Here is a 21,313-nt window from a genome sequence, read left to right on the forward strand (position 1 = left end):
TAGTATATGGGGCTTTGGTGAAGAAACGGATGGCACTGTGATATACTGCATCCAATTTGTTGAGTAGAGTGTTGGAGGCTATTTTGTAAATGACATCACCAAAGTCAAGGATCGGTAGGATAGTCAGTTTTACGAAGGTATGTTTGGCAGCATGAGTGAAGGATGCTTTGTTGCGAAACAGGAAGCCGATTCTAGATTTAATTTTGGATTGGAGATGCTTAATATGAGTGTGGAAGGAGAGTTTACAGTCTAACCAGATACCTAGGTATTTGTAGTTGTCCACATATTCTAAGTCAGAACCGTTCAGAGTAGTGATACTAGGCAGGCGAGCAGGTGTGGGCAGCGATCAGTTGAAGAGCATGCATTTAGTTTTACTTGCAGTTGGAGGCCACGGAATGAGAGTTGTATGGTCAGTTAACACGGTGTCCAAAGAAGGGCCAGGAGTATACAGAATGGTGTCGTCTGCATAGAAGTAGATCAGAGAATCACCAGCCGCGAGAGCGACATCATTGATGTATACAGAGAAAAGAGTCAACCCGAGAATTGAACCCTGTATCACCCCCATAGAGACTGCCAGAGGTCCGGACAACAGGCCCTCCGATTTGACACACTGAACTCTATCTGAGAAGTAGTTGGTGACCCAGGCGAGGCAGTCATTTGAGAAACCAAGGCTGTTGAGTCTGCCAGATAAGTTCCTAACTTCCCTGAAAAGTTGTATATTGCGGGGGCTATTCGATGCTAATTAGCAACAGTGAGTGATAATTTGGGTGAGATTGAGGGCATCTAGCTTAGATTGTAGGACGGCCGGGGTGCTAAACATATCCCAGTTTAGGTCACCTAACAGTACAAACTCTGAAGATAAATAGGGGGCAATTAATTCACATATGGTGTCCAGGGCGCAGCTGTGGGCTGAGGGGGGTCTGTAGTAACAAGCATCAACAGTGAGTGACTTATTTCTGGAATGGTGGATTTTTAAAAGTATAAACTCAAACTGTTTGGGCAGTTCGACCTTCTACTTTTAAAAAGACCTGGATAGCATGACAGAACTCTACAGGCTGTCTCTGCAGTAGATTGCAACTCCACCCCCTTTGGCAGTTCTGTCTTGGCGGAAAAGGTATACACATACATAGACATTTTTCAGCTCTGATTTTACCACTCAGAATCCAGAATGGATATGACAATGGGGCCAGCACAGGATGTAATAATCCCTTACAACAATCTACTTTTTGTTCTTCTTGACTTGTTATCTGGTAAACTGCTACTATGTGTCAAGAAAAGAGCCCCAATTAGGGGTTTGTGTACTCCAGTAAAAAAGGGCTGGTTTAGATGAAAAACTATTGCCCTGTGTCCCCATTCATAGGGGCATGAGAGACTAGTCAGTGGTAGAATTGAGTTGGCACTTTATTGGCCCAAACACCCATAGAACCACAAGGTTGAGGTTACTCATGGACAGTAATTAGTAATACACTTTTTTTTGCATTGATGCATTGTGTCTTCTAACTGTCCAAGAATAGGATCCAAAGTGTTAGGAAATATTTGTTCCCATAAATACAAAGGAGAATGTCTCTCCTCATACCTCTGGCACTTTAGTCAGACTGCCAGACTGTGCACCACAATGAAGAGAGGATACATACAGGTCAACAGTGCCAATTGAAAGTCAAGGGGTGTGTCTGTGCCTTCTGGATTACTCTCTTTACAGAGAACCCCTGTGGTTCAAGTCTGCTCTGCACATGTCTGAAAGTGACAGAGCCAGCAGCCAAGAGAGTTTTTCACAGTATGTCATAAAAAAGTATTACACTTATGAATGTATGTAAAATGCTAATATGTATTAGATCCAGTACAATGGAATAACTAACACCTGAATTTGAATGCAGCGTGTTCTGATTCCTCCTTCTCTTTCTGTCCAGCAGGGTCAACCAAAAACACTTGGCCTGATGGTTCATGCAGAAACTGTGGAAGCAATATAGGAATGTATTGATCCCTTAAATTATTGTACTATTAAATGACCCACATCACAACCCTCATACCTCTTCACAAAAATGTACCTAAATCAATTTTGGAAAAAGGATTTTACTCACAAAAGACATAGGAATTTATTTTCCCAGTTAGAAATAGTAGACCATGCATCAAATAACTATTTTCATCAGAAAAAACAAACCCTCAAATGCAATATTGCATTTTGTAAGTTGTCTGCAGGTGGCTTGTTGTGACTGCACTCAAATATCAAGTCATTATCACGTTATGTAAACTGCGTTCTAATACTCAACATAGAAGGATTTGTCTTAATGTACAGTATATGAAAGTGATGCTATAAAAAGGATTATTTCACGTTATCAAGCTCACTGTGACTGACAAATCACTGCCTATTACTGTGATTAAAAAGAGCATATGAAACACTGTTTTTCATGAGGCCTACCTGTGCGCCTTCCTTTAAGCACCTCTGTTTTAACACCTCTCCTGACCTTGATCCATACCACATACAGCTATTTGCAGATCTTTTCAGTGTCCATGTGAAAGATAGCTATTGCGAAGATGGAACAAGGGTGTGCAATATAGAAGGGTAGTCAGTGGACATTCTGAACATTGCTTGAAGTCACCAGGTCACATGACTAAGGAGCTATTGAAATTCTACATTTTGAAGAATTCACACAAAATCTTGTGAGATGAAAATTGACAAACTAAAGGGTGTGCAATACAGAAGAATAGTCAGTGGACATTCTGAACCTTGTTTGAAGTAAGTATGTCACATGACCAAGGAGCTATTGAAATTTTAATGTAAAAAAAGTTTGTACTTTGTTCACGCTCCCTAACTAATTCAACTAGGATTACGAAACGCTGCTCACAGTTCCACATGTTTATTAGCTTTGGAAAGCAAATTCATGTCTAAATCGTTAAAATAAAACTTGTGCAATGTTGTGCGCAATTTTTCCAACATCATGACACTTATTTGGATTCTGTGGCTCAAGTGGTTTGAAAGCGCGAATATCCGTCGAATATCGAACTTGAAACTGTCTTTACCTCGGTCGGTAAGATTCATAATAAAAAATTATGTGACAGGTGAAATGAACGCGATCTTCTTTATCTCCTAACATATTGCACAATTTGACTTCAGGTATTTACTTAGAAAGTACCAACAAATATTCACATTTATAATAACAAAAACGAAGAAATTGTTTTGACGGTATTGAAAAACCATCCCATGGCTATTTCCAAATACCTCGTTATACGGTATGCCGCCCAAGGCTACTAATTACCTGTAATTATAATCTCCCTAGCCACCCCGGACCTGTGATGACTACTGGCTGAATTCAGACCCTGCAAAAGCCTGTGGAACCGTTTCCATAACTACTATAGGCATGGCACATCCCCTCCTGCTGGCAGTGGAAGGAAGACTACTACACATGTCGAGAGTGGGAGAAGAACCCAAGTCCAGAGACCAAGGTACAGTTGAGCACTCAATCATCACTTTGAAATGGCCTAAGCAGCACAGGAACCAGCAATCCTGCATTTACAGGGAAAATGCCATCGACATCCAGAAATATTGGCTACAGTTTGCTTATGAACAGGATATTGTGAAAGATCTCTCTTGCACTGTCCCCTAACCAACTCTGCCTGTCCTCCCCCTACCCCGGGAGTCATTACAGCAGAGTGAGAGGAACCGGATGGTGGAGCAGAGAAAGTTCACCCCTGTGTGGGACCTGAGACGAGATCCACCCAGAGACTGGCACATGGCCCTGCACCAGGGGAAGCCCCTGGATTCCCAGTCTTAACCATCCCGAGTTAACACTGCCATGGCCCTAAACATGGCCAAACCAACCACAATGTAGCATCTAAGGTCTGTTTAGTTACGTAAACTAAATCACAGTAGAGTTACAAACTAAATCACAGTATAGTTGTGGCTAGTAAACCATGACCGTGGCTTATTCAGACTAATCTATTGACATTGCATCTATAATTGTTATGTATAGAGCTGGTAAAAGTTGTATTTGTTCATGACAGAATGTCTGTTCTACACAATTTATTACATCTGAATGTTCTGTAACTTAGCTGAAAATGCCCCCTGCAGAGGGTGTGAATGCTTTTTGTTTTAAACACTATTAGTTCAGTTGGCTGGGGAAAAGCCTGCTCTCCAGGACCACCAGAACCACTCTGTCATAAATGGTTTCTTCCCAGAGGTGTCCAGTGTACTCCAATGGTATTAGGAGAGTGTACCTCTACTGCTTGTGTAACCGATGTGAAATGGCTAGCTAGTTAGCGGGGTGCTAATAGCATTTCAATCTGTGATGTCACTCGCTCTGAGACCTTGAAGTAGTTGTTCCCCTTGCTCTGCAAGGGCTGCAGCTTTTGTGGAGCGATGGGTAAGGATGCTTTGAGGGTGGCTGTTGTCGATGTGTGCAGAGGGTCCCTGGTTTGAGCCCAGGTAGGGGCTAGGAGAGGGACGGAAGCTAAACTGTTACACTTGAAAGTCACAGCGTTCTACACCGAGATCAATAACACAAGTATTGATTGTGAAAATGTGCTTTGTAGTCTTTCCATAAGTTATACAAATTAAGATATGCGTGAGCAATATACTGAGCAATGATATCCACTCACTGGACAGTTTATTAGGACCCCCCTTGCCTCCAGAGCAGCCTGAATTCTTTGGGGCATTCTACAAGGTGTCTGAAACATTCCACAGGGATGTTGGTCCATGATGACGCGATGGCATCGCACAGTTGCTGCAGATTGGACGGCGGTACATTTAATGTTGCAAAACAGCTCATTCCTGCTCATCCCTAAGATGGTCTATTGGGTTGAGGTCTGGGGACTGGGCAGGCCACTCAAGTAAACTGACCTCGCTGTTCCAGGCAATGTTTTCCACTGCTCAATTTTCAAGTGTTGGTGACCGCGTGCCCACTGGAGCCACTTCTTGTTTTTAGCTGATAGGAGTGTAACCCGGTGTGGCCGTCTGCTACAATAGCCCATCCGTGACAAGGATCAATGAGTTGTGCGTTCCGAGATGCCATTCTGCATATTACTGTTGTACTGCACCGTTATTTGTCCCTTTGTGGACCGCCTGTTAGCTTGGACGATTCTTGCCATTCTTCGATCGATCTCATTATTGAGCTGTTTTCTCCCACAGGACTGAATGTTTTTTGTTTGTTGCACCATTCTCGGTAAACCCTAGACACTTGTGTGAAAAGCCCAGGAGGGCGGCCATTTCTGATACAGGGTCCGGCGCGCCTGGCACCGACGATCATGCCACACTCAGTCACTTAGATCACTTGTTTTGCCCATTCTAACGTTCAATCGAACAGTTCAAATCCCCGAGCTGACAAGGTACAAAATCTGTCGTTCTGCCCCTGAACAGGCAGTTAATCCACTGTTCCTAGGCCGTCATTGAAAATAAGAATTTGTTCTTAACTGACTTGCCTAGTAAAATAAAGGTCAAATATTTTTTTATATTTTTTTTAAGTAGGAGCAATCCATTTTCATGAACGGGGTGGTGTACCTAACAAACTGGCCGGTGAGTGTATTTTGGTGAAAATAATTACTGTATTGGCATAAGGGTAACAGCACCATACCATACAATATTCTGGGTCGCACCAGTGGTCTGACTTTTTTTAATACTGTCTAGGTCATTGTGTGGAAAGACTCAAGTGAGCGCTTGTATGTTTCTCTACCTATTGAAATGGAGGCCAGTGTTTCTGTAACACCATTACACGGGCTCTTTGTCTTTATTATTTCACAGGATAACTCATCTACAGTCTGTTATATACATTCAAATGTATATAATAAAAATAAATTAAAAAGTTAATCCTTTTTCAACCCTCTGGTATGTTTTACTTACTGGTTGTATTTAAACTATGATGTTTATGAATGTAACAATACAGTACAGAATGTGAATCACTTTATGAGTGTGAATTGAAACTTGTTCCATGACAGGGCAGTTGTCAATACGATGAATATGACCGGGTCATGGTCCTCTGGTCGGTAAGCGGTTGAAATACCCTTTGAATGAGACATCCATCCACTATTGGTGGCAGGGAGGTTGTTCTAGCTTTCATGTCTAAACTATTTTCATGAACATGCTCGTCAAATATTTAGTCTGTCCAAATCATGTAAAGACCAGGGGATGTAATAACCATGTCAACACATGTTATGCCCACAATGTTAATGCTGCCACCCTCTCACTGGGTGTAGACTTTGGTGATGTTGTTGTATTTGCCTTCAGGTGCCTCATACTGGGCCTTGGGCGGTGTGTAGCTGGGTCCCTGGTGGTTGAAGGGGAAGAGCAAGGGGTCTGGCCTCAGTGCTGCCTGGTAGAGCTCCTCTGACTCCAGCCTCAGCTCCTCCAGAGCCTCCCTCTGGGCCTCCACAGCCAGGCCTACTGCCTCCATCTCTGCCCGGTGTTGGGTCTGCTCGTAGCAGAAAGTCAAAATGTGGCACAGAAACTGGGTATATCAAAATGTCTACAAAGAAGGTACTGTCAATGGCTGCTCACTGATTTCTGCTTCCAAATATGACTGTAGTGATAGTTTAAACCAACAATGGCTTACAAGATCACATTTACCTGTTTGTAGCGGGACCACTCCTTCAGCAGTAGAGCCCGACGTTCACTCTCCTCAAAGGGAAGTTGAGGAGCACCACGCACCCTAGGAAAAATGAACAAATAGAATAGGGACCTATTCAGGTGTACATTAGGACAGAGAAATTAATTTGGAATGCACTAATAGTGTGTCACTCAACAGAACAATCAGTTAAGCACAGCATCATACTCAATTTCAATCCATCAGCTGATTTTGGTGTGTTTCTAAGACTATTGCTGGAGATCACTATGGTAAGCAGGGTTCAAACTAAGCCACTATTGACTGTTGGGAGTGAAGCAACAGTAAATATTCCAAGCTTATGGATGTGCCTACTTCAATGGTAGGGTGTGCCCACCATAGTAACTCATGGGGGTGCCCAGATTTTGTATGGGAATGTCAGCCACTCCATTAATTTAAACACTAAAGGTGGGTGAGCCATACCTGGTCTCGTCCATGTATTTGGCTGGGGTTGTGAAGTCTTCAATGGGAATGAGCTCAGGAGGAACTCTCTCCAGCTTCTTCAATTTCTTCTTCAGTCTCTCTCTCACCATCTGCTCTCTACGAGGGTCCACTTTCTTCTTCTTCTTGGGCTCTGCTCTGTTAGAGCACACGCAGGCAGAATGAGTGAAAGTTGAGCTTGTAGTGCATTTATAACAAATGGTGCCTAAGGGAACTGCAAAGAGAGTCTGAAAGTGCACTAGAGAACAAACCCTTTATAGACAAAAGGATTTTCAACTTACCTTAGTGGCGCAGATGTCTTCAATGTGAGGACAGATGCAAACCAAGGACCTTGACTGACATGACCGTCCACTCCCATCAAAGAGCTGTGCAGAACAACATACCAAATCAGAGGAAGGGGAGAACTACTAGTTAGCTCAAGCTAGCTACTGTAACAGATCAAGTCAAGCTTTATAAAGCACATTTCAGACATGCAATGTGATGTGCTTTACAGGAAAAAACTAATGAAAATAAAAGCTGAAGTATTTACTACACAACAAACATGATAAAAAACAATAGGAATGACAAACTGAACAACCAAAAAGCACCCTAAGGAAAGGCAAAGCTGAAAATATGTTTTAAGAACTCTTTATGTCTACAGTTTCAGCCCCCCTCAGGTACACTATTCCAGAGGCTGGGGACATAATAACTAACAGCTGCCTGCCTCTTGGTCCTAGGCTTTGGGATAGTTAAAAGGCCAGTGCCAGAGGACCTGAGGGACCTACTGGGTACATAACTTAAATGCATGTCTGACATGTATTGGGGTGCACAATTGTGGATTGATTTTTTTTTTTAAACAATAGAATTATCTTAAAATTCATTTAAAAACTAATAGGCAGCCAGTGCAGAGACCTCTCCATCTGGTCTTGGTCAGTATTCACGCTGCTGCATTCTGTATGTTTTGCAGTTGACCAATGGCTTTCTAAGGTAGACCAGACAGGATAGCATTACATTAGTCAAACCTGCTTGTAATAAAAGCATGGATGAGTCTCTCTGTATCACCCTGAGAGAAATGGTCGCACCTTGGCAATGTTCCTTAGGTGGTAAAAAAAGCTATTTTGGTCACATTCCTAATGTGTGATTCAACATTTTGTTCAGAATCTAAAACAACACCTAGGTTATGTACCTGGTATTTATTTGTATTGCCAGTGAGTTAAAATGTGCAGCTTGATTTTCTCTCTGTGCTTTGGCTCCAACAATAAGTACCTCGTCTTGTGTTGATTTAGCTTGAGGAAGTTGTGAGCCATCCAAGTATTTAAATCACTAATACAGTCTAATAATTTATCCGTGGAGCTAAAATCTTCTGGTGACACAGGAATGCAAATGTGTGTATTGTCTGCGTAGCAGTGAAAATCAAAACTGTGCCTTCTGATAACACTGCCAATAGGTAAAATATATAAACTGAACACTACCAGACCCTAAATCGAACCTGGTGGAACTCCACTGCAGTGAATAGATAACGTAGTTAGCTAACTGGCTTAGGTTTTAGCATACAGCTGGATGAGAAAAGAAAACATGTTCCAACTGCTGTAGCTAACGTTAGCTAGCTTTCCTATGCTAACCAGAATTGCATGAGACAACTCACCTAACGTTAGTTGGCACTGCAGTCTGTCGGGACAATACCCTACACAGGGCACGCGATACAGCAATGGACATGATCGATATACTATGATTACTATTCAATCAAATCAGATGAAAGTTATTCATGTGTATCAACACATTTTATCATTGCGGTCCCCTTGACAGCCGCAGGACGGAAGTGCAACTTGAAACAGACGTAAATTTAGCTCGAGCTTCAGATGGACACTTTCGATCCCATTGTTGTAGCTCGCCTCGCTCACTTTACGTTGCAACTCGGTCTCAGAGCATGTCGTATTATTATGCACGTAAATACACGCCATTTCGTATGATATGTTACGTTTAGTATGATATGTTACGTTTAGTATGGTTGCATAAAACAGATGGTTACTTAGGTGGTTGGTTGAGGTGAGTGGGTGGGTGTATAACGCAAACGTTAGCAACAAATTTTTGCTAATCAGCAACTTTGGGACCTCTTAGCATGTTGGCTAAACCTAACCTATATCCTAAATTTAACCCTAACCCTAAACTCTAGCCACCTACTGGGACCCAACTTTGGGACCTCTTAGCATGTTGGCTAAACCTAACCCTAACCTCTAGCCACCTAGCTAGAATTCGTAACATATTGTAATGACCTGACTAGATCATTAAGGAACAATTGTCCAGATTGAGGCTTGAGTTTACGAATTGACGGTTTATTAACCCAACTTTACACAGGCTACTGTTTGGCCGTAGCCCACGCAAAATAAATGAAAGATAATCCACAGTTGCCTTCTTTTGTGAAGGCCAGACATAAGAGAGAGAACAAAAGCTAAACCTGGTCTTAACATCCAATGCTCCAACCCCCCTCCATGCCACTCCGCCAACCACCAGGATGCCCGGCATCAGAACATTCCAGGCATTCCCGTGATTGGCATATGGCAGGTTGATTGGCATTTCGGACCCCGCGAACACTGGGTACTGGTAAGTAAAACACAACCACCTACGAGCCTAACACATAACACACAGCTGTCTCTGCGGGTCGCTACATAATCATACGTTTTGCAAATTCGAAACATATTGTAACGACCCTGGGGACCTCGGGCTAGAAGGTCGAGGGTTAGAGACCGGCTCCCTGCTGTTTCATTACAATATTGCACATTTTGCAAATTTGTAACGCATTGAGTCTTTCAAATTCGTAATATATAACACTTTTAGCTAGTTCGTAACATATTGCACATTTTGAATTTTCGTAATATATCATGTGCTTAGTATATTTGTAACATATTGTACGTTTTGCTAATTCGTAAGATATAATACGAATTGTCATTCGTAACATCCACATCCACGACGTCCACAAATTAATACATACCATACGAAAGGAGAATATCATACTAAACGGAGTGTCCTTGATTTACATAAAGAATAACAAGATATGCTCCGAGACCAGATTGCACTGGTTACATCAGAGATACAATTTGTCAGTAACATTAGACACTTTTCCAAGTAAACATAGCTACATAACTGAATAAATATTGTACAAGTAACCATTTAACATTTCCTTACAGAAACATGTTGATCGGAGTTATTTTGTCGAATGTTGTTGTCTCAATGATTAGATACACATTATTTAGGCAAAAGGTCAAATTTCCACTAGTTACCACAGCCTCAATGTATAAATGGTCTATATGGTAAAAAAAATCATGAAAACAAGAATGTGCTTTTTGTCATTTAAGGTTAGGCATACGGTTAGCAGTGTGGTTAAGGTTAGGTTTTAAAGCACCCTTTAAGAATATAAATTGTAGAAATAGGCGGGGTTTATGACTTTGTGACTGTGGTAACTAGTGACGACCCAAGATTGCCAGAGTTAGTCATAAAAGCGCCCTTAAATTGACTCCCGGTTCAAACAGATACATTGACCTTCGTGGACGTAAGGAGGAATCAACGTTATGTCACTGCTCAGAAGTAAGTAATATTGTTATTTTTCATAAACCAAGCGCCACGAAATGCATGCTTTTAGTTTTCTGCTAACATGTTTATCTTGCTCTGCAAAGGTGTCTGCGTAGTAACGTGGATAGCTTGTCTGTCTGCCAAATTATAACTAGAAGCTCCAGACAGTCGACAAAGTTCAAACGATTGTTCATGGCTAGTTGCGCACTACTGACTATAGCCTACATTTGTGAATTTAAACATTGTGTTCCCCTTTAGAGTTGTCACCGTTTAGCCTCTCCAGCTGTGATCGTTATTCATAATGAATGAATAAAGGACAGTTGTCAGTCTGTTTCTACATGTAAACTTGTGTATTTCTTGTCAAGTGTCTGCCCTGCACATATTCAACAACTGACAGTTGCCTCTATCGTTTCATTTCTAAAGGCTAGTTGAGTTGAAAATGAATGTAGGGTGAAGGTGACCGTGGCACTATTCATAGTTGCATGAGAATTGCAATGACACTGCAGTGGAGTTTTATGATAGCACTCTCAAACGTTTATGCAGTGAGAGTAGGCAAGACAGCCTTTAAGTCCAATATGTTTACTGTTTAGTCACTCAAACCATGTCCAAAGCTAGCTGCAGGAAAGCTTGATTAGTCACCTCACACAGACTTCTCTTTCTCTCCATCCAGATGTGTTTATTGTGTCTGCTAAGCGGACCCCGTTTGGAACCTACGGTGGGGTGCTGAAGGATCACAGTGCAACAGACCTAGCAGAGCATGCCTCCAAGGCTGCCCTTGCTGCTGGGGGAGTTGCACCTGAGCTTGTCGACAGTGTTATCTTTGGAAACGTAATGCAGGTGTGTCTAAAACTCCAAAGGGCAAGGATAAACGCTCTAGGAAGGAAATGTGAGAGTTGACTTAATAAGACAGGTTCTCTTTCTCTCCAGAGCTCTGCAGATGCTCCATACATTGCCCGTCACGTGGGCCTGAGGTGTGGGGTGCCCATTCCAGTGCCTGCTCTCACCGTGAACCGCCTGTGTGGGTCTGGCTTTCAGTCAATCATCAATGGTGCTCAGGTACAGTAGACACACTAAGCACTAAGACTCTACATAGTCTACACTGTTACTCTCCACTGAGGATTTCTTAATGTATCTCTGTCTGAACTGGACTCCTGCCCACTGTACACTATAATTAAAAAAGATATATATTATACAAAGTTTAGTCACAGAGACCCCAGGAAAGTTCTTTCTGCTGCAGTGTCACCTACCCTTTTGTTTGCAGGTCAATTGTAGGTGCATGGTTTCTTCCTCTGCTGATTGCTTAGGAACATTTGCAGCCTTGTGCGTTTGTCCCCTTTAAGACCCTGTATGTCTCTGTAGGAAATCTGTTTGAAGGATTCAGAGGTGGTGCTGTGTGGCGGCTCGGAGAGCATGAGCCAGGCGCCATACGCTGTCCGCAACATCCGCTTCGGAACCAAGTTCGGACTCGACCTCAAGGTATTGAATTAATAAATGAGGAGCGGTAAGAACCAAATGTGTGGTTTTGATAATTTTTGACTGCAAGAGCCCTTTAACAGCTGCTCTAAACCAATGCCAAGGACTAAACTAATGTGTTCTGTATTCTTTGTCTCAGCTAGAGGACACTCTGTGGGCAGGGCTTACTGACCTGCACATTAAGATCCCCATGGGCATCACAGCAGAGAACCTGGCAGTGAAATATGAGATCAGCAGAGACGACTGTGACAAATATGCACACCAGACCCAGCAGAGGTGGAAGGCAGGTTAGAGGTCAACCCTTACCATAACTAAGCTTACATGTTTACAATCCTTACTTAAGGCATGAAGACTGTCCTGATTTTAATAAGGAATTCCTGATTATCTGTCCTCGGTAAACCAGAAATACTTCTGTATCTTGTCATGACAATGAACAGTTTTTCCATATTTCTATCTGAAGGCTGACTACATCACTGACTTTGTCTGTGTGCGCTCTAAACCTTAGCCCATGAGGCGGGCCACTACACGGCAGAGATAGCACCCATCGACGTGAAGGCAAAGAAGGGCAAAGTACCCATGACCCAGGATGAGCACCCTCGTCCCCAGACCACCCTGGAGCAGATGGCTAGGCTACCCCCTGTCTTCAAAAAGGGAGGAACGGTTACTGCCGCCAACGCATCAGTGAGTTCTTAACAAAACCGATTCACTTCTGGGTCCAAGCCCTTTCACCCAGTTCCTACCAGCGCTTGCCAACGGAGTATCACATTCAGTCTGTCCCCAAACACACCGGTTTTAAATGGCATGCAGATCATTTTTGTGTGCTAGGTTTAAATCCTGTGCTAGTTTTGAATGTACTGTTTTGCAAGATATGCTCCTTTTCAACAGGGTGTGTCTGATGGCGCTGCTGCCGTGGTGATAGCCAGTGAGGAAGCTGTGAAGGAGCACAAGCTCACCCCATTGGCAAGAATTGTGGCCTATCACGTCTCTGGCTGTGACCCAAGCATTATGGGAATCGGTGGGTGACTGGCAACATATCTCATGTACCTAATGAAAACATATGATACAGCCAAATATAGTCCTTTCCAGCATGGCCATCTAGTGGTTTTTGTTGGTAAGATTCTGTCATTTTCCCCCTCAGGCCCAGTCCCAGCCATCACAGAAGCCCTGAAGAAAGCAGGTCTCACCCTCCAAGACATGGATCTGGTGGAGGTATGCTTGTCTAAGTTCATGAAGTAGGAACTGGTGCAGGAAATCGCAGATATTGTTTTGCTTTACTCAATCTCCTTCTTGTAGTGCACCTTATAGAATTGACTTCCTCCTTCTCACTGTTTCTCTTTCTCCTGCTCTGACTTCTCATGTCTTCTTTCTCACCTTGGCTGTCTCTCAGGTGAATGAGGCATTTGCTGCTCAGTACCTGGCCGTTGCCAAGGCATTGGGTCTGGACCCAGAGAAGAGTAATGCTGATGGGGGGGCTATTGCCATTGGCCACCCCCTGGGAGCCTCTGGAGCACGCATCACTGCTCACCTGGTCCACGAGCTCAGGTAACCACACCAGTAGTCTTCTTACTACTCAGAGCACTACTTATCATTCTATGTAGTTCAACAAACAGTGTATCTGACCAATATACCACGGCTAAGGGCTGTTCTATACCTCAGCATACAGGAGCTAAACCATTAAATAACGCTATTCAATTGCTGAGCAATTCATATTATCTCACAGGTGAGTGATTTCCATTTTGTGGTTTTGCTCTCTCCTTCAGGCGGATTGGGGGAAAGTATGCTGTGGGATCAGCTTGCATCGGTGGTGGTCAGGGTATCGCCATAATCATAGAGAACACTCACTGAGGAACCGAGCAAACCATCCACAATTAGAATACCATCCACACTCTTAACATACACCACACCCTATATACTCAATAGAGTACATGCCATATACACACTCGAGTAAGACCTTATGTTTTTGTCCAAGGTAGAGTTTTCTTAGTATTGACTTAATGTAAGAATATCCACTTTCCAATGTAAAAAATAAATAAAAATTAGGCTCTTTGTACATTTGACCCACACTTCAAATTAGACATGACTCCAGCATCTACACTCAGAAAAAATACAAAGACTTCAATTACTCCAGAAAATGGTTGCTGTTTCTCTGAACATAGACAATGGTATTTGTATGTTTAGGAACATAAATGTCTAAACTTCCTTTCTTGGATGTTTCATATTCCTGTTACCTTTTTCTAAAAGACAGTATGGTTGCCATACATGAACAATCTGCTTAAAGAGGCCTTGTGAATCTGAAGGGCTAACTCCTGTTTTTGTAAGTCTTTGTTTGCCTTGGAGACAATGCTAGCTCATAGCAGGACATACCATTTACATCTCGCTGTAGTATATGAATAGTTGAGGTGAGTGTTATTGAGTTGATGTAACCAATGTTGCTTTCTGTGGATTGAGAAGTAACTGCATAATTGATCCAGAATTTCTTGCTTGAATTATCACTCCTTTGCATGGATCACCATTGCCTTATCTACTGGATATATATGTGAGACGTGTGTGTGTATGATGTAAGGTTGCCTGTAAAGCTCTTATTTTTTTAATGATTAAAGTGAAAACCTGGGATTCACAAATTAATGTGAGATTGTTGGTGATTCTTTATGGAGTATCATGTAGTAGTTACTAGGTCTTTCACTGTCTATTGCCTGAAGTTGACACCCCTTCAAAGTAGTGGCTTCAGCTGTTTCAGCCACATATGCAATCTCCACAGACAAACTAACATTGGCCATCGAATGGCCTTACTGAAAACCTCAGTGACTTTCAATGTGGCACTGTCATAGGATGCCAGCTTTCTAGCAAGTCAATTTGTCAAATGTCTGCCCTGCTGGAACTGCCCCGGTCAACTGTAAGTGTTGTTATTGTGACGTGGAAATGTCTATGGGTAACAGCGGCCCAGCTGCGAGATATAGGCCACACCATCTCAAGGAACTTGAGTGCCGTAACATGTAAAAATTCTCTTTGGTTGCAACACTCACTACCGAGTTCCAACCTACCTCTGGAAGCAACGTCAGCACAAGAACTGTTGGTCGGGAGCTTCATGAAATGGGATTCCATGGCCGAGCAGCCACACACGCAAGCCCATGTGCAATGCCAAGCGTCGGTTGGCGTGGTGTTAAGCTCGCTGTCATTCGACTCTGGAGCAGTGGAAATGCATTCTCTGGCATCTTGAATCACACTTCACCACCTGGCAGTCCGACAGACAAATCTGGGTTTGACGGAAGCCAGGAGAATGCTACTGGGTGCATAGAGAAAGGGTTTGCATAGTGCACACTAAAGTTTGGTGGGAGGAGGAATAATGGTCTGGGGGTGGAGCCCTTAGTTCCAGTGAAGAGAGAGCTTAGTGCTACAGCATACAATGACCTTCTAGATGATTCTGTACTCCCAACATTGTGGCAACAGTTTGGGGAAGGCCCTTTCCTGTTTCAGCATGACAAAGCCCCCATGCACAAAGTGAGGTCCATGCAGAAATGATTTGTTGTGATTGGTGTGGAAGAACTTAACTGGCCTGAACAGAGCTCTGACCTCAACCCCATCAAACACCTTTGGGGTGAATTGGACCGCGGACTGTAAGCCAGACCTAATCATCCAGCATCAGTGCCCAATCTCACTAATTATCTTGTAGCTGAATGGAAGCAAATCCCCACAGCAATGTTCCAAGATCTAGTGGAAAGCCTTACCATTAGTGGAGGCTGTTATAGCAGCAAAGGGGGGACCAACGCCATATTAATGCCCATGACTTTGGATTGAGATTTTGACGAGCAAGTGTCCACATACTTTTGGTCATGTAATGTATCTCAGGATCCACATCGATATAGCAATGTGCTACTCTGCAGTGTGTCTGCAATGAAGGTGACCTGGAACGCCACCGTAATCTTGGTCCTAGAAACTGGTCCTATGAGACTGTAGATGCAAATATTTTCATAGACAGCTCATCATTACTTGATGATGATTGCTGGAAATAATGTAGATTTGTCCATAAATTACAAATATGAACATTACTCCTCTTACCAGACAAATACAGCATTCATAGATTTAATTTACAATGTTTATTGACTATACATTTTTTTGTTTTATTGAAAAATGAGTTTCTCAAAGGACTACAAGGGCCAAGATTTGTTTGCGTTTACGTCAACGTCAAATGCAACGTGGTTATATACGTAACTTCCCCGGATGTCGGTCTTTTTTTCATAGCAAAGGTAAGAATGGCTTCTCACCACACTACTGCATAAATAAAATCGGTGTTCATCCATACAAAATGCACCAAATAACCGCATCCAATTTATACGGGGCTATTGATTATGTCCTTAAGAGTATTTATGTTTGAATATGGTTGTTTTGTGTGTGTGCGATTTGTAAATAAATAGCGTTATGTTTCGTAAGCGTAGGCCCACAGCCTGCTACATATCTCAAGGCGTTGTAATTGAGCAGATTTCAGATTTGACGCATGTTTAATTTCTATTCACTGGCCCTCACATTTGGCTTGGTTTCTAGCTTAAGGTGAATGGTATAACTAACGTAACGTTAGCTACGACTTGTCATGCCGGTATATGCTCATGCTTGCGTGTACACTTTCTCCAGTCATTTTAAGGTGTTTTGTCAATTCTGTGAAATGCCTAATTAACTTGTCTGTTGAAATGTCCGTTTTTACTTGCACACTTGTGCTGTTATGTTACCAAGTTGCAGAAATGTTCATGGCATGCCAGTGTTGTAGTGGCAGGCAATCATCCATTGATGGGGCCTGCTGATTTTGCTCTATAATTTGACCATAGTTTACAGCCAAGTATTTTGGTTACTCGTTCTTGACTATCTGAAGCCACAATGTTCTTAGCAGATAGGTTTGGTGTGCTAACATCAGGCTAGCTGTCACGTTCTGTTTCACCACCATATTGAAAGTAGCTAACTAACCAGCATGAGTCATTCATGATCCACTAGTAATGAATGTTCGACCATGGAATTACTATAATCTTATAAATCTATATTAGAGCAATATTTCTATTGAACTATCCATGGGTTTAACCCATTCTGTTCCCCGTCTCCCCAGATGGCAGAGGGAGACAAGAAGGTGGCCAAGAAGGCTCACTGCAGCCGGAACCCTGTCCTGGCCAGGGGCATCGGTCGCTACTCTCGCTCCGCCATGTATGCCCGCAGGGCCATGTACAAGAGAAAGACCAAGACCACTGAGACCAAGGTAAGAGAGGGGAGGCACACCGACTGGGGGAAGCGGTCACTTTGGTTCTCTAGATTGAACCTGTTAAACTTGTTTGGACCCCAGGAAGAGTAAGGCAGCAGCTAATGGGGATCCCTAATAAATACTAACAGGTTAAGGGTTTATTAAAAACTAGATGTTGGTTAATGTCAAGTCATTTGTGTAGTGTACGGAAAGCCTCAACATGTGCTGTCGGTGCTTGTTTTAGATTGAGAAGAAGCTGAAGGTCAAGACCCCATCCACCATCACCAAGACTGTTGGCGGTGACAAGAATGGAGGCACTCGTGTTGTAAAGATGCGCAAAATGGTGAGTCTTTAGCTCACTCAAACATGTTTTCCTATATTGTGGTTGGCATCAAGTTTCTCTTGGGTCGTTGTAACCATTGCTGGATTTTATAGCTCACTACCACATTCAGCAGATGAAGATTCCGGTTTGAGACGGATTTGGTCTGTCGTATACATAAAAGGCTGATTTTTTACTTTTCATCGGTTCAATATACTGCATACAGTTGGGTCTGATGTGGCGTTGCTTAATTCTACACTTGTGAAGTTGTGTAATATCCCTTGACTCGTTTGCCCCCCAGCCCCGTTACTACCCCACAGAGGATGTGGCCCGTAAACTGAAGAACCATGGTAAGAAGCCCTTCAGCCAGCATAAGAGGAACCTGCGTGCCACCATCACCCCAGGAACCGTGCTTGTACTGCTCACTGGACGCCACCGCGGAAAGGTTAGATCGCATGCATTAATACTCATGCATGCACACACATTCATGTGTCATTGAGTTGGATCATACCATAACCCCACTCCAGCCCCACCACCTTAAACTGTCCTTGTCCTGCTAACTTGATGCCAGTGCAGGAAGGTGAGAACCCTCATGGCCAAACTCATGACAATGCTCTTACTCATATCTGTTGCTTTCACACACTGAAGCTTACTCACTGTATAATTATCTTGCAAACAATAATATTGCAGATTGTGTGCTGTGCATATGAATTTAAACCCCTTGTTGCTCTGCTGCCCTTTTGTGCCCTACATGTGATAAGCTGCCTGATACTCCCACACTGACAAATCAGTTCACCTTTTGCCCACACATAGAAACACGCACACATACAAGCCTCACACAGGCATACTGCTGGCATACTACAGTAGTTCCCACACACAGGACTGCGCCCACACACTGAATTCACCCAGCAGGTCCTGCTGCTATGGTGTCAGCTTTTAAGTGCGGCTCAATTGCCAGAGGACACTAGCAGCATTGTATTGGGAGCACATAAATGTGTAAAGTGGAACATTAACATTAAACTCAAGTTGATGAACATCTGAACAGATTTGTTAAAGATTTATGTAATGCGTTTCCCTATACATTTAAATTGGCAGTGGCCTAGTACAATTTTTGTTGTACTATTTTTGTGGATAGTTTTGTTAATGCTCTTTATTCTAAGCCACAAGTTTGATGGTTTCAGCTGTGGCACTTGATTTTACCAGTAAGAATCTGGTGGGTTTGCGCTAGGCTGGAACTAAGCCTGTATGCCCTGTTTCAGGATCAGGGCTGGTGATCTACTGTACATGTGGTAGACGTTGTCCTGTGCAATCCAGTGACTGTCTCTTCTCTCCTCTCAGCGTGTTGTGTTCCTGAAGCAGCTCTCCAGTGGTCTCCTGCTTGTAACTGGTAAGAACAACCAGTGCTTTCTTTGAAAATTCTTATTCATCACGGTGGATTGGCAAAACAAGTTATTTTCAGAATGTCCAGTGAGATTTTATTTCACATTCATGTCTGTGCAGCTGCAGTACCTCATCAGGTATCCATACCTACCTTGATGTGATGTTTTGAAAATATGCTCTTCTTGCTATTTCAGTTGTAACTCAATCCCCAACTTGCACTCCAACTTTTAGGTCCCCTGGCCCTGAACCGTGTCCCCCTGCGCAGGGCACACCAAAAGTTTGTCATTGCCACTGCAACCAAGGTTGACATCTCTGGCATGAAGATCCCCAAGACTCTGTCAGACGCCTACTTCAAGAAGAAGAGGCTGAGGAGACCCCGTCACCAGGAGGGAGAGATTTTTGACACAGAGAAAGAGGTAAACCCCACATTAGATATACACAACCTATACACACGTGCACACTTTCTGGGATTCACAAACTATTGGGAGGGAGTAGAGGTTAGGGGTAACTATTGAAGGTTGTCATTGGACTGGTAGCGTGCGCATAATAAATCTGGGTAGGCAGCTAGATTCAGCTGTGGGCCGATTTGTCAGAGGGGATGGTCGACGGGCAGTAACATAATTATAATAACTGGTACACTGCAAATTGACCACAAAGAGATTGCATTTTAAAATAACAATTTTATACCTTGATTACATTTAGACACAATCACATTTCCTTTTTAAAATGTATTAGTGGGAATACTTGAACAGATTTCCTAGCCAGCTGGTTTTGGCCTGCGAACCCTGTACTAGATGAGCAATACGTGTATAAATCCAAATCCCTCGTTATTTGATCCAGATAGCTCCAATCTTTCACTTGGGTGGGGGTCTTTTGTTCAATAAATGGTAGATAACTACTTTTTCTCTTTGGTTGTGGCTAAACTAGGTTGTAAATAGGAAATGCTTTTAATTGGTAGGCCAGAAGCTAAAGTTGTCTGACAATCTCTTCCCCCTGCTACAGAAGTACCAGTTGACAGAGCAGAGGAAGGAGGACCAGAAGACTGTAGACTCTCAGCTGCTACCCCTCATTAAGAAGGTTCCCCAGCTGAAGGGCTACCTGCGCTCCTCTTTCTGCCTCTCCAACGGTGTCTACCCTCACAAACTGGTTTTCTAAATGTTGTAATAAAGAGTACCACCAGTCCTATCCCACCTTCTGGCTGTATGTGTTGAAGTTATAACATTTTCAATCAATAGCCCATCAATACAATCTTTGAGGTGTCCTGTTAGATTCCCAGCAGCACTCTTGTAATTCAAAACTCAATGGGGTTGTGGCAGGCCATGGCATTCAGGGAGCGTCAGGTGTTGTTGCTGCCATTGAAGTCTTGTCTACCAAATCAGTTTCCAGTTGGCTTTCATTCACCCCTACACTAGAATGTCTTCACTGGTATAGATTGAAGAGCTTTGTCAATTGACACTAAAGTATTCATGTTTAAACTGATTACATTAACCTCCCATACAAGGATGTTGGAACAGGTACATGCAAAACGTAACTCTTTCCATCTTGCCTTTGTATAGTTTAACTTGGGCCATACGAGTTACGGACCTTGTTTCTTAGGTCTGGACACTACCAGTCGCTGGCTGCTCTAAATTAAATTAGCACATGCCCTCGATAAATGTTTGTTCGAATTACTGTACATAAAATTGAGTATTAGGTTTAAATAAACTTCCTAAATAGGTCCTGATTACATGAAAGCGGTGTCATTCTTCGCCCCAAATGGATATATTGAGTTGCCGGTGATGTTAGCCCACAACCTATCCAATTTCAGCTAAATACATTGTGTTAACGAGGCGCGAGTACCCTGACGGTCTGGACCAGGGATCCTATAAATCCCATTCTATGGTTTGGCCCAAATTAAACTACTGCTATAAGATAAATGTTGCTTCGGTATGTGTCAAAGATCCCTGGTTCGACTAGAAGTAACCGAAAGGTTGCGCGAACGAAACCGAGCTGACAGGTAAAAATGTCGTTTTGCCCCTGAACAAAGCAGTCAACTCACTGTTCTTAGACGTCATTGTGAATAATAATGTGTAGCCTAGTTAAAGGTTAAATAATTAATCCATTCTCGCTGCTGTAGCCATCTAATCCGCACAATTGCTGTACTCGGAAACCGTACAGCGCAAAACTTTAATTTAAATCTGGAAGATTTTACGCGTTGCCTTGAGCCCTGGTGGCAGATGTATGAACACGATTTTATGGATTATTTTGGAAAAAAGCCCTGATCTTTGACATTTATCTTTATGGTAAAGTGAGTGAGGTGAGAATTGCCACCCACCGCATGTAGTGTCTGGTTATCAAATAAAATAGAAT

At 42.8% G+C, this 21,313-nt stretch overlaps 3 protein-coding genes across 5 annotated transcripts; 2 read left to right on the top strand and 1 right to left on the bottom strand.

The window, feature by feature from the left end:
- Positions 1-5,698: 5,698 nt before the first annotated feature.
- On the bottom strand, positions 5,699-10,250 carry mrpl40 (mitochondrial ribosomal protein L40). Of its 2 annotated transcripts, none has more exons than XM_024438496.2 (5): positions 10,191-10,250; positions 7,310-7,393; positions 7,011-7,166; positions 6,554-6,635; positions 5,699-6,398 (listed from the first exon to the last, which is right to left on the bottom strand). In XM_024438496.2, exons 1-5 carry the CDS (start codon positions 10,196-10,198, stop codon positions 6,171-6,173), a joined length of 558 nt encoding a protein of 185 aa, XP_024294264.1. In that variant the 5' UTR covers positions 10,199-10,250; the 3' UTR covers positions 5,699-6,170. The 2 variants fall into 2 exon arrangements, with proteins under 2 accessions (XP_024294264.1, XP_024294263.1); XM_024438495.2 differs by lacking the exon at positions 10,191-10,250 and adding an exon at positions 8,653-8,853.
- On the top strand, positions 9,074-14,672 carry acaa2 (acetyl-CoA acyltransferase 2). 2 transcript variants are annotated; one of them, XM_024438494.2, is made up of 11 exons: positions 9,074-9,608; positions 10,535-10,589; positions 11,245-11,411; positions 11,502-11,630; positions 11,934-12,050; positions 12,187-12,334; positions 12,553-12,728; positions 12,933-13,062; positions 13,186-13,256; positions 13,435-13,589; positions 13,808-14,672. In XM_024438494.2, the coding sequence occupies exons 2-11, from the start codon at positions 10,574-10,576 to the stop codon at positions 13,890-13,892; spliced, it is 1,194 nt and encodes a 397-aa protein (XP_024294262.1). In that variant the 5' UTR covers positions 9,074-9,608; positions 10,535-10,573; the 3' UTR covers positions 13,893-14,672. The 2 variants fall into 2 exon arrangements, with proteins under 2 accessions (XP_024294262.1, XP_024294261.1); XM_024438493.2 differs by lacking the exon at positions 9,074-9,608 and having other exon boundaries at positions 10,445-10,589.
- A 2,435-nt stretch (positions 14,673-17,107) lies between these two features.
- On the top strand, positions 17,108-20,154 carry LOC112262754 (60S ribosomal protein L6). The gene is made up of 6 exons (XM_024438497.2): positions 17,108-17,283; positions 17,510-17,608; positions 17,886-18,029; positions 18,923-18,971; positions 19,196-19,380; positions 19,967-20,154. Exons 1-6 carry the CDS (start codon positions 17,137-17,139, stop codon positions 20,117-20,119), a joined length of 777 nt encoding a protein of 258 aa, XP_024294265.1. The 5' UTR covers positions 17,108-17,136; the 3' UTR covers positions 20,120-20,154.
- Positions 20,155-21,313: the final 1,159 nt, after the last annotated feature.

Source organism: Oncorhynchus tshawytscha, linkage group LG12 (assembly GCF_018296145.1).
Source record: "Oncorhynchus tshawytscha isolate Ot180627B linkage group LG12, Otsh_v2.0, whole genome shotgun sequence".
Lineage (NCBI taxonomy): Eukaryota > Metazoa > Chordata > Actinopteri > Salmoniformes > Salmonidae > Oncorhynchus > Oncorhynchus tshawytscha.

Coding starts and splice junctions, on each gene's coding strand:
- mrpl40 (XM_024438495.2), bottom strand. CDS start 8,723: ATGTCCATTGCTGTATCGCGTGCCCTGTGTAGGGTATTGTCCCGACAG. Junction 7,394..8,652: donor GCAGTGCCAACTAACGTTAG/GTGAGTTGTCTC, acceptor TGTTCTGCACAG/CTCTTTGATGGGAGTGGACG. Junction 7,167..7,309: donor AAGACATCTGCGCCACTAAG/GTAAGTTGAAAA, acceptor GTGCTCTAACAG/AGCAGAGCCCAAGAAGAAGA.
- acaa2 (XM_024438494.2), top strand. Junction 12,335..12,552: donor CCAGCAGAGGTGGAAGGCAG/GTTAGAGGTCAA, acceptor TCTAAACCTTAG/CCCATGAGGCGGGCCACTAC. Junction 12,729..12,932: donor TTACTGCCGCCAACGCATCA/GTGAGTTCTTAA, acceptor CCTTTTCAACAG/GGTGTGTCTGATGGCGCTGC.
- LOC112262754 (XM_024438497.2), top strand. CDS start 17,137: ATGGCAGAGGGAGACAAGAAGGTGGCCAAGAAGGCTCACTGCAGCCGG. Junction 17,284..17,509: donor CCAAGACCACTGAGACCAAG/GTAAGAGAGGGG, acceptor TGCTTGTTTTAG/ATTGAGAAGAAGCTGAAGGT. Junction 18,972..19,195: donor TGGTCTCCTGCTTGTAACTG/GTAAGAACAACC, acceptor TCCAACTTTTAG/GTCCCCTGGCCCTGAACCGT.